The sequence below is a fragment of the Oncorhynchus kisutch genome, linkage group LG1 (genome assembly GCF_002021735.2).
Source record: "Oncorhynchus kisutch isolate 150728-3 linkage group LG1, Okis_V2, whole genome shotgun sequence".
In the NCBI taxonomy this organism is placed as follows: domain Eukaryota; kingdom Metazoa; phylum Chordata; class Actinopteri; order Salmoniformes; family Salmonidae; genus Oncorhynchus; species Oncorhynchus kisutch.
Window position 1 is genome coordinate 2,833,331 of NC_034174.2, and position 12,463 is coordinate 2,845,793.

Sequence of the window (12,463 nt, forward strand, 5' to 3'; positions counted from 1 at the left end):
TTTTGGCCTTCCTGTGACATCGGGTGCTGTAGGTGTTCTGGAGGGCAGGTAGTTTGCCCCCGGTGATGCGTTGTGCAGACCTCACTACCCTCTGGAGAGCCTTACGGTTGTGGGCGAAGTAGTTGCCGTACCAGACGGTGATACAACCCGACAGTATGCTCTCGATTGTGCATCTGTAGAAGTTTGTGAGTGTTTTCAGTGACAAGACAAATTTCTTCAGCCTCCTGAGGTTGAAGAGGCGCTGTTGTGCCTTCTTCACCACGCTGTCTGTGTGGGTGGACCATTTCAGTTTGTCCGTGCTTGGCCGTTGGTTTACTAATTCATGTATAAAGCTAATACACATTTACTACCGTATAAATAGCTTCAATCTCAAATACTTTTATGGGGCAAATCCCAATTTACACAAAGTCTAAATTTCTCCCATTGAAGTAGCATGTGGCATTCAGCCAATCATTGCACATTGTACAAATGGACCAGGGCTTTACGCTCTTTGTTAGGGTCCACCTGATTGGCTGAACACAGTAAACTACACCTAGCATTGTGGTGGAAAATGGTCCTATTCGTCATTTTCACGCCTGCACTAATAAATCAGAGACCACAGTAGATTGGAGAGAAAGGAACAGGGCTTCATGCCCCTGACCATGTTGTTATCATTGTTATTATTATTGTTTTTATGATGATGACAACATGCTGAACCTGGTCGAGAACTCCATCCACCAGCCCCTGACCATGTTGTTGTTATTGTTATTATTATTTTTAGGATGCCAACATGCTGAACCTGGTCGAGAGCTCCATCCACCAGCCCCTGACCATGTTGTGGCCGTCTGACGCTGCTCTCAGCTCTCTGTCTGAAGAGAGACAACACTGGCTCTACAGTCTTGCCCACAGGGACAAACTCACAGCCATCATCAAAGCTCACATCATACGCAATATCAAGGTGAGGCTATGGGTGCATCACAAATGTTTTGATCACTTCTTGATGTTGTTTTGATTGTGATCTTGTATTGATTATAATGACGTTGATCTCTCTACAGAAGATGACCTTGACTTCGTTCACTACCTACCGGACGATGCACGGATCAACCTTCACCTTTAGCTGTAACAAGAAAGTCGTTGTGAGTAGCTACTTCAACCTCGTTTACACCTCTGAGTCTCAAATGACACCCCGCTCCCGATATAGGGCACTGCTTTTGACCAGAGCCCATCGGTGTACTATAAAGGGAATAGGGTCTAAAGTAGTGCACTAAATAGGGAATAGGGTCTAAAGTAGTGCACTATATAGGGAATATCAAATCTAAGTTTATTTGCCACGTGCGCCGCCGAATACAACAGTGAAATGCTTACTTACAGGCTCTATCCAACAGTGCCATTTTTAAGTAAAAAATTGGTATGAGTTAAACAATAGATAAGTGAAGATATAAAAACCAGTAAAATAATAGTGAAGATACCAGTAGCGAGGTACAGATGATACCGGTACAGAGTCAATGGGCGAGGTACAGATGATACCGGTACAGAGTCAATGGGCAACAGTTAGCCGGGCTAAAATACCAGTAGCGAGGTACAGATGATACCGGTACAGAGTCAATGGGCAACAGTTAGCCGGGCTAAAATACCAGTAGCGAGGTACAGATGATACCGGTACAGAGTCAATGGGGCAACAGTTAGCCGGGCTAAAATACCAGTAGCGAGGTACAGATGATACCGGTACAGAGTCAATGGGCAACAGTTAGCCGGGCTAAAATAACAGTAGCGAGGTACAGATGATACCGGTACAGAGTCAATGGGGCAACAGTTAGCCGGGCTAATTGAGCTAATATGTACATGAATGTATTGTTAAAGTGACTATGCATAGATGATAAACAGAGAGTAGCAGGGGGGTTGGCGGGGGGATTTGAGGTAGTGCCTTGCGGTCGGAGGCCGAGCATTTTCCGTATGAGGCAGTGATGCAACCATGCTCTCGATGTTGCAGCTGTATAACCTTTTGAGGATCTGAGGACCCATGCCAAATCTTTTCAGTCTCCTGAGGGGGAACAGACGGAGCCAGTGTAGTACGATTCAGTCTTAGTCCTGTATTAACGCTTTGCCTGTTTGATGGTTCGTCGGAGGGCATAGCAGGATTTCTTGTAAGCCTCCGGGTTAGAGTGCCTCACCTTGAAAGCGTCAGCTCTACCCTTTTGGTTCAGTGCTAATGTTGCCTGTAATCCATGGCTTCTGGTTGGGGCATGTACGTACAGTCACTGTGGAGACGACGTCCTCGATGCACTTATTGATAAAGCCAGTGACTGATCTGGTGTTCTCCTCAATGCCATCGGAAGAACCCTGGAACATATTCCAGTCTAAAGTAGTACACTATATACATAGGTAATAGTTTTTACAGTAGTGCACTATATAGAGAATAGGGTCTAAAGTAGTGCACTATATAGAGAATAGGTTCTAAAGTAGTGCACTATAAAGGGAATAGGGTCTAAAGTAGTGCACTATAAAGGGAATAGGGGGCCATTTGTGAAATACCCCTTATTTATCCCCAAGGCACAATTATAGCTGAGAATGAAAGAAAGACAGTGAAGATACATGGTACACCATCTGCTCAGAATTACTGGGCCTACTGGGCCTACTGGGCCTTATGGGCCTACTGGGCCTACTGGGCCTTCTGGGCCTTCTGGGCCTACTGGGCCTTCTGGGCCTACTGGGCCTACTGGGCCTACTGGGCCTTCTATATTCCTCTCTCCCCAATCTCCCATTTTCCTCTAGCCTCAGCCTGGTTCTAGATCTGTTTGTGCTTTCTTGCCACAGGTGTAACTGACTTTAGGAGTTTGGAAGAAAGCACAAACAGATCTGGGACCAGGTTAGTTCTCATCTTGTCCTGTGATTATCTTATTACCTTTCTCATGTTTGTTTGTTTGTGTCTGTCAGGGGGACATGATGGTGAATGACAACATGGCGAGGGTCCTGGATCGTTTCATGATGTTTAATGGGGGCGTTGCATACGGAATCGACCAGCTACTGGAACCTCCCGGTCTGGGTGCACACTGCGATGGACTGGAGGACAGGACTATATACGTAAGAGACTTTAATATCACCTTCATAATACTATTAGTTATTTCTAATATATCTGGAGAGTATATGTGGAAGGTTCTGGTATTCCAGCAGGAGACGTTTCTCCCACAGCACGACGGACTGGACGGAGAAATGAGATGACAAAATGATCCTCATGTGTGTCTATGCTCAATGGACAGTTTAAAGTATATGCATCTTGGATATATGAGTGTCTGTGAAACTGGAGACACAAAGACACAAAACATCAAGGCAACAACATTATAGAAACCAAAGGCAAAATCCTTGTTTAGCCCCTTAGGATCCGCAGTGTCTAAGGTGTACTGCCAGAATGCCTCTCTTTCTATTAGTTTCCGTATGATGTCACCTCTTGGTGAAATGTTGAAGTGTTTTATAGCTACGAAGTGCAGCGAGGAAGGTGAGCCGTGGTTTTATTAAGAATGGCAGCCTTATGTTCCACAATGTTCGTTTGGTTTGACCAATAAGCAGCCTCACAGATGTATATTGGCTTGACCCAAGACGGCTTAGCAGACGGACATGTGTTTGTCTTGTCAATAGTAAGTAGTCTGTTGCTTCAGATTTTTTTTGTATATATTTTAATCTCACTTTCCATCTACGAACTAAATATACTTTCCTGCAACCCGCCTCACACAATGTGGTACGGATTTGCTATTTTTATTCCTTATAACTGGTTCCTCCATCGGTAGCTAGCCAGCTAACTAGCTATTAGTCTTTGTTAGCCACGGCTAGCTGTCTTCACCTTTAGCTCGGACGCCAGCTTTAGCTCGCCAATACCTGCAGTCTGCAAAGCATTGGACTGCTTTTCACTACCACATCTCCAGATTCCTGCCGCAAGCTCTGGACCATTACACCGGATTATCGCAGCTAGCTAGCTGCAACCGAGTGGCTAGTGTTGGCTAACGCCTCTGTCCCGAAGCAAGCACCATTTAGCTTTGAGCTAGGCTCGAGCTAGGCCCAACTCGCGGCTAGCCGACGAAGAATAGCAGCTAATTCCTGGGCTTCAACACCTCTTTCGCCAATTTGCCTGGACCCTTTATTGTCGACATGGAGCCCTGCCGATCCATCACGACTGGTCTGCTGACGTAATCGTCCAATGTGGTTTCAGCAGGCGTTTCCGTTGCAATGTCGCCGAAGACCCATCTGCTAAACTCAGCCCGCAAGATGTCTGAACGCCGAGTCTCCCGCTCGCCTAGCATAGTAGTCGACTACCTGACTCACCTATTGCTGCTCATTGGACCCAATGATCACTCGGCTACACAGCTGATGCCTGCTGGACTGTTCACTAACACGGTACCTGATTTTGTTTATCTGTCGGCCTCAGCCTCGAACTCTGGTCCTGCGTGTATCTAACTGACCCTCTCTGCCCATTTCATCGCCATTTACCCATTGTTGTCTTAGCTCTCCTGATAAACATCTGTGATTGCTTTATGCCTCTCTCTAATGTCAATATGCCATGTCTACTGCTGTTTCGGTTAGTTCTTATTGTTATATTTCACTGTAGGGCCCCCAGTCCCACTCAACATGCCTTAGATAGCTCTTTTGTCCCACCCCGCACACATGCGGAGACCTCACCTGGCTTAACTGGTGCCTCCAGAGATTCAACCTCTCTCATCGTCACTCAATGCCTAGGTTTACCTCCACTGTACTCACATCCTACCATACCCTTGTCTGTACATTATGCCATGAATCTATTCTACCACGCACAGATCTGCTCCTTTTTTTCTCTGTTCCCAACGCACTAGACAACCAGTTCTTATAGCCTTTAGCAGTACCCTTATCCTACTCCTCCTCTGTTCCTCTGGTGATGTAGAGGTTAACCCAGGCCCTGTAACCCCCAGTACTACACCTATTCGCCAGGTGCTCTCATTTGTTGACTTCTGTAACCGTAAAAGCCTTGGTTTCATGCATGTTAACATCTGAAACCTCCTCCCTAAGTTTGTCTTATTCATTGCTTCAGCACACTCCGTCAACCCAGATGTCCTAGCCATGTCTGAATCCTGGCTTAGGAAGGCCACCAAAAATTCTGAAATGTACATTCCCAACTATAATATTTTCCATCAAGATAAAACTGCCAAAGGGGCGGAGTTGCAATCTACTGCAGAGACAGCCTGCAGAGTTCTGTCTTACTATCCAGGTCTGTGCCCAAACTATTTGAGCTTCTACTTTTAAAAATCCACCTTTTCATCCACCTTTTCAGAAACAAGTCTCTCACTGTTGCTGCTTGTTATAGACGCCCCTCAGCCCCCAGCTGTGCCCTGAACACCATATGAGAGTTGATTGCCCCCCGTCTATTTTCCGAGTTCGTACTGTTAGGTGACCTAAACTGAGATATGCTTAACTCCGTCCTAAAATCTAAGCTAGATGCACTCAATCTCACACAAATTATCAAGGAGCCTACCAGGTACTGCCCTAAATCCGTAAACATGGGCACATTCATAGATATCATTCTGACCAACTTGCCCTCTAAATACACATCTGCTGTCTTCAACCAAGATCTCAGCGATCACTGCCTCATTGCCTGCTTACGTAATAGGTCCGCGGTCAAACGACCACCCCTCATCACTGTCAATCGCTCCCTAAAACACTTTTGCAAGCAGGCCTTTCTAATCGACCAGGCCTGGGTATCCTGGAAGGATTTTGACCCCATTCCGTCAGTAGAAGATGCCTGGTTGTTCTTTAAAAGTGCTTTCCTCGCCATCTTAAATAAGCATGCCCCATTCAGAAAATGTAGAACTAAGAACAGATTTGACTGCCCTTGACCAGCTCTCCAGACTTGACTGCCCTTGACCAGCACAAAAACATCCTGTGGCGTACTGCATTAGCATTGAATAGCCCCCAGGAAATGCAACTTTTCAGGGAAGTCAGGAACCAATATACACAGTCAGTTAGGGAAACAAAGGCTAGCTTAGCTTTGAAACAGAAATATACATCCTGTAGCACAAACTCCAAAAAGTTTTGGGACACTGTAAAGTCCCGTCCTCCCAGCTGCCCACTGCACTGAGGCAAACACTGGGGACGGGAGAGAGGTGGAGGGGACAGGAGAGAGGTGGAGGGGACGGAAGAGAGGTGGAGGGGACGGAAGAGAGGTGGAGGGGACGGGAGAGAGGTGGAGGGGACGGGAGAGAGGTGGAGGGGACGGGAGAGAGGTGGAGGGGACGGAAGAGAGGTGGAGGGGACGGGAGAGAGGTGGAGGGGACGGGAGAGAGTTGGAGGGGACGGAAGAGAGGTGGAGGTGGACGGGAGAGAGGTGGAGGGGACGGGAGAGAGGTGGAGGGGACGGAAGAGAGGTGGAGGGGACGGGAGAGAGGTGGAGGGGATGGGAGAGAGGTGGAGGGGACAGGAGAGAGGTGGAGGGGATGGAAGAGAGGTGGAGGGGACGGGAAACACTGTCACCACCGATGAATCTATGATAATTGAGAATTTCAAGAAGCATTTTTCTACTGCTGGCCATGCTTTCCACCTGGCTACCCTACCCGGCCAACAGCTCTGCACCCCCCCCCCCCCCCCCCGCTTCACCTTCACCCAAATCCAGATAGCTGATGTTCTGAAAGACCTACATTATTCTGGACCCCTACAAGTCAGCTGGGCTAGACAGTCTGGACCCTCTCTTTCTAAAATGATCCACCGTAATTGTTGCTAGCCTGTTATACCTCTCTTTCGTATCATCTGAGATCCCTAAAGACTTTAAATCTGCCGTGGTCATCCCCCTCTTCAAATGGGGAGACACTCTAGACCCACATTGTTACAGACCAATATCCCATTCTGCCCTGCCTTTCTAAAGTCTTCAAAAGCCAAGTTAACAAACAGATCACCGACCATTTCGAATCCCACCGTACCTTCTCCACTATGCAATCTGGTTTCAGAGTTGGTCATGGGTGCACGTCAGCCACACTCAAGATCCTAAACGATATCATAACCGCCGTTGAATAAAGATAGTACTGTGCAGCCGTCTTCATCCACCTGGCCAAGGCTTTCACTGCAACCTTATTGGCAGACTCAACAGCCTTGGATTCTCAAATGACTGGTTCTGCCTGGTTCACCAACTACTTCTCAGATAGAGTTCAGTGTGTCAAATCGGAGGGCCTGTTGTCCAGACCTCTGGCAGTCTCTATGGGGATACCACATGGTTCAATTCTCGGGCTGACTCTTTTGTCTGTATCTAACAATGATGTCGCTCTTGCTGCTGGTGATTCTCTGATCCACCTCTATGCAGACGACACAATTCTTTATACTTCTGGCCCTTCTTTGGACACTGTGTTAACAAACTTCCAAACGGGCTTCAATGCCATACAACACTCCTTTCGTGGCCTCCAACTGCTCTTAAATGCTAGTAAAACTAAATGCATGCTCTACACCTGCCCACCCAACTAGCATCCCTACTCTGGACGGTTCTGACTTAGAACATTTGGACAACCACAAATATCTAGGTGTCTGGTTAGACTGTAAACTCTCCTTCCAGACTCACATTAAGCATCTCCAATCCAAAATTAAATCTAGACTCGGCTTCCTATTTCACAGCAAAGCCTCTTTCACTCATGCTGCCAAACATACCCTCGTAAAGCTGACCATCCTACCGATCCTTGACTTCGGCGATGTCATTTACAAAATAGCCTCCAACATTCTACTCAGCAAATTGGATGCAGTCTATCACAGTGTCATTGTTTTGTCACCAAAGCCCCATATACTACCCACCACTGCGACCTGTATGCTCTCGTTGGCTGGCCCTCGCTACATATTCGTCGACAAACCCACTGGCTCCAGGTCATCTACAAGTCCTTGATAGGTAAAGGCCTGCCTTATCTCAGCCCACTGGTGACCATAGCAACACCCATCCGCAGCACACTCTCTAAAGCAAGTATATTTCACTGGTCATCCCCAAAGCCAACACCTGCTTTGGCCGCCTTTCCTTCCAATTCTCTGCTGCCAAAGACTGGAACGAATTGCAAAAATCACTGAAGCTGGAGACTTATATCTCCCTCACTAACTTTAAGCTTCAGCTGTCAGAGCAGATTACCGATCACTGCACCTGTACACAGCCCATCTGTAAATAGCCCACCCAACTACCTCATCCCCATATAGTTTTTTTTGTTTTTTTGCTCTTTTGCACCCCAGTATCTCTACCTGCACATCATCATCTGCACTTCTATCTCTCCAGTGTTAATGCTAAATTGTAATTATTTTGGCTCTATGGCCTATTTATTGCCTTACCTCCCTAATCTTACTACATTTGCACACACTGTACATATATTTTGTATTGTGTTATTGACTTTAATTTAATTAGCTACTTTGGTTAGCGCGTTTGGTAAACAATTCCAAAGTCACAAAGCCCGTCCACTATAACGTGACGAAATGTCCAAAAGTTCCGTAACAGTCAGTAGAAACATGTCAAACGATGTACTGAATTAATCTTTAGAATGTTGTTTTACACATATCTTGAATAACCAACCGGAGAATTAGAATGACTTCAGATGACCGGTGGAACGTAGGTCCTTCCCCTGTGAACGCACATGGTGAAAGCATGGTCAACTCGTGGCAGTGGTGACTATTTCCTGTCTCATTCGACCCCTCTTCACATTAGAGTCATCAGACAAAGTTCTATTGACTGTTGACATCTAGTGGAAGGCGTAGGAAGTGAAAACCCATCCATATCTCGCTGTAATTTCAATGAGAGCTTGGTTGAAAATCTGCCACTCCCAGAAAAAATCCAAACAGGAAGTGGAATTTCTCAGGTTTTTGCCTGCAATATGAGTTCTGTTATACTCACAGACATAATTGCAACAGTTTTAGAAACTTCAGAGTGTTTTCCATCCAATACTAATAATAATATGCATATATTAGCAACTGAGACTGAGGAGCTGGCCGTTTACAATGGGCACATTTTCATCCAAGCTACTCAATAATGCCCCTGCAGCCATAAAAAGTAGAACGCCCCCTGTGTTCTGTTAGACAGATAACTCTTTATCCACAATATAGCAGGGGGTGTAAAGCCATAACACATGTGTTTTTCCAGCAGCAAACTATGATCGATAATGTCAAAAGCTGCACGGAAGTCTAACAAAACAGCCCCCACAATATTTTTATTATCAATTTCTCTCAGACAATCATCAGTCATTTGTGCTGTGTTTGTTGAATGTCCTTCCCTATACTCAATGCTGAATGTCTGTTTTTTTTTACTGTGAAATGGCATTGTATCTGGTCAAACACTAAGGGTTGAAGAATACTAAGGGTTGGTAACAAGCTGATTGGTCGGCTATTTGATCCAGTAATGGGGGCTTTACTATTCTTGCGCAGTGGAATGACTTTAGCTTCCATCCAGGCCTGAGGGCACGCGCCCTAGTAGGCTAATTTTCTATCCATGTTGTTAGACCTCAGTGGTTTGTTGATAGACAACAATAATTTTTCACCTCTTCTCTTCCACATGGACTTCAAAATTACAATGCTTGTCTTTCATCATTTGGTCAGATATACCTGGATGTGTAGTGTCAGCGTTAGTTGCTGGCATGTCATGCCTAAATTAGCTAATCTTGCCAATTAAACTATCAGTGGGTTTTGTGATGAATGAGCCATTTGATTCAATGAACGATGGAGCTGAGTTTGCCTTGTTGCCCAAAATTTTATTGAAGGTGCTTGAAAGCTTTTTACTTTCATTCTTTATGTAATTTATCTTTGTTTCATGGTGTCGTTTTTCTTCTTTTTATTCAGTTTAGTCACATGATTTTTCAATTTGCAATATGTTTGCCAATCGGTTGTGCAGCAAATCAAATCAAATCAAATGTTATTTGTCACATACACATGGTTAGCAGATGTTAATGCGAGTGTAGTGAAATGCTTGTGCTTCTAGTTCCGACAATGCAGTAATAACCAACAAGTAATCTAACTAACAATTCCAAAACTACTGTCTTATACACAGTGTAAGGGGATAAAGAATATGTACATAAGGATATATGAATGAGTGATGGTACAGAGCAGCATAGGCAAGATACAGTAGATGATATCGAGTACAGTATATACATATGAGATGAGTATGTAAACAAAGTGGCATAGTTAAAGTGGCTAGTGATACATGTATTACATAAGGATGCAGTCAATGATATAGAGTACAGTATATACGTATGCATATGAGATGAATAATGTAGGGTAAGTAACATTATATAAGGTAGCATTGTTTAAAGTGGCTAGTGATATATTTACATATATCACTAGCAAGCTGGTTTGCCATTCCTTTTGCCTCATCCCTCTCAACCATACCATTTTTCAATTCCTCATCAATCCACAGGGATTTAAATCAAATCAAATCAAATCAAATCAAATTTATTTATATAGCCCTTCGTACATCAGCTGATATCTCAAAGTGCTGTACAGAAACCCAGCCTAAAACCCCAAACAGCAAGCAATGCAGGTGGAGAAGCACGCGAGTGCTTAACAGTTTCTCCAGCCATTTTCTTAATGGGTGCATACTTATTATTAAATGGAATAAGCAATTTCATAAATGTGTCAAGTGCAGCGTCTGTTTTTAAAACTTTTATTTCACCTTTATTTAACCAGGTAGGCTAGTTGAGAACAAGTTCTCATTTACAACTGCGACCTGGCCAAGAAAAAGCAAAGCAGTTCGACACATACAACAACACAGAGTTACAGATGGAATAAACAAACATACAGTCAAAAATGCAGTAGGAAAAAAGTCTATATACAGTGTGTGCAAATGAGGTAAGATAAGGGAGTTAAGGCAATAAATAGGCCATGGTGAAGAAGTAGTTACAGTATAGTAATTAAACACTGGAACAGTAGATGTGCAGGTGATGAATGTGCAAGTAGATATACTGGGGTGCAAAGGAGCAAAATAAATAAATAAATACAGTATGGGGTTGAGGTAGTTGGAAGTGCTATTTACAGATGGGCTATGTACAGGTGCAGTGATCTGTGAGCTGCTCTGACAGCTGGTGCTTAAAGCTAATGAGGGAGATATGAGTCTCCAGCTTCAGTGATTTTTGCAGTTCGTTCCAGTCATTGGCAGCAGAGAACTGGAAGGAAAGGAGCCAAAGTAAGAATTGGTTTTGGGGGTGACCAGTGAAATATACCTGCTGGAGCGCGTGCTATGGGTGGGTGCTGCTATGGTGACCAGTGAGCTATGATAAGGCGGGGCTTTACCTAGCAAAGACTTGTAGATGACCTGGAGCCAGTGGGTTTAGCGACGAGTATGAAGTGAGGGCCAGCCAACGAGAGCATACAGGTCGCAGTGGTGGGTAGTATATGGGGCTTTGGGGACAAAACGGATGGCACTGTGATAGACTGCATCCAATTTGTTGAGTAGAATGTTGGAGGCTATTTTGTAAAGGACATCCCCGAAGTCGAGGATCGGTAGGATGGTCAGTTTTACGAGGGTATGTTTGGCACGAGTGAAGGATGATTTGTGGTGAAATAGGAAGCTGATTCTAGATTTAATTTTGGATTGGAGATGCTTAATGTGAGTCTGGAAGGAGAGTTTACAGTCTAACCAGACACCCAGGTATTTGTAGTTGTCCACATATTCTAAGTCAGTACCATCCAGAGTAGTGATGCTGGACGGGTGGGCAGGTGCAGGCAGCAATCGGTTGAAGAGCATGCATTTAGTTTTACTAGCAATTAAGAGCAGTTGGAGGCCACGGAAGGAGAGTTGTATGGCATTGAAGCTTGTCTGGAGTTTAGTTAACACAGTGTCCAAAGAAGGGCCAGAAGTATAAAGAATGGTGTTGTCTGCGTAGAGGTGGATCAGAGAATCACCAGCAGCAAGATCGACATCATTGATGTATACAGAGAAGAGAGTCGGCCCGAGAATTGAATCCTGTGGCACCCCTAATAGAGACTGCCAGAGGTCCGGAAAACAGGCCCTCCGATTTGACACACTGAACTCTATCTGAGAAGTAGTTAGTCAACCAGGCGAGGCAGTCATTTGAGAAACAAAGCCTGTTGAGTCTGTCGATAAGAATGTGGTGATTGACAGAGTCGAAAGCCTTGGCCAGGCCGATGAATACGGCTGCACAGTATTGTCTTTTATCAATGGCGATTATGATATTGTTTAGGACCTTGAGCGTGGCTGAGGTGCACCCATGACTAGCTCTGAAACCAGATTGCACAGCAGAGATGATATGGTGGGATTCTAAATGGTCTTTGGGAATCCAATCTTAAGGAATCTCAGACGATACGAAAGAGAGGTTGAACAGACTAGTAATAGGGGTTGCAACAATTTCGGTAGATCATTTTAGAAATAGAGGGTCCAGATTGTCTAGCACAGCTTATTTGTAGGGGTCCAGATTTTCTTTCAGAAGATCAGCTCTCTGAATTTGGGTGAAGGAGAAATGGGGAGGCTTGAACAAGTTGCTGTGGGGGGTGCAGTGCTGTTGACCAGGGT

The 12,463-nt window shown here is 44.9% G+C and overlaps 1 protein-coding gene across 3 annotated transcripts in view; it reads left to right on the forward strand.

Moving 5' to 3' along the window:
* The window catches only part of stab1 (stabilin 1), a 177,534-nt gene that overhangs the window by 105,347 nt on the left and 59,724 nt on the right, over positions 1-12,463 (forward strand). For all 3 annotated transcript variants that reach the window (XM_031837524.1, XM_031836604.1, XM_031837078.1), the window contains exons 51-53: positions 761-937; positions 1,035-1,115; positions 2,914-3,060. In XM_031837524.1, coding sequence (XP_031693384.1) covers positions 761-937; positions 1,035-1,115; positions 2,914-3,060 — 405 coding nt within the window. The remainder of the gene's footprint in view (positions 1-760; positions 938-1,034; positions 1,116-2,913; positions 3,061-12,463) is intronic.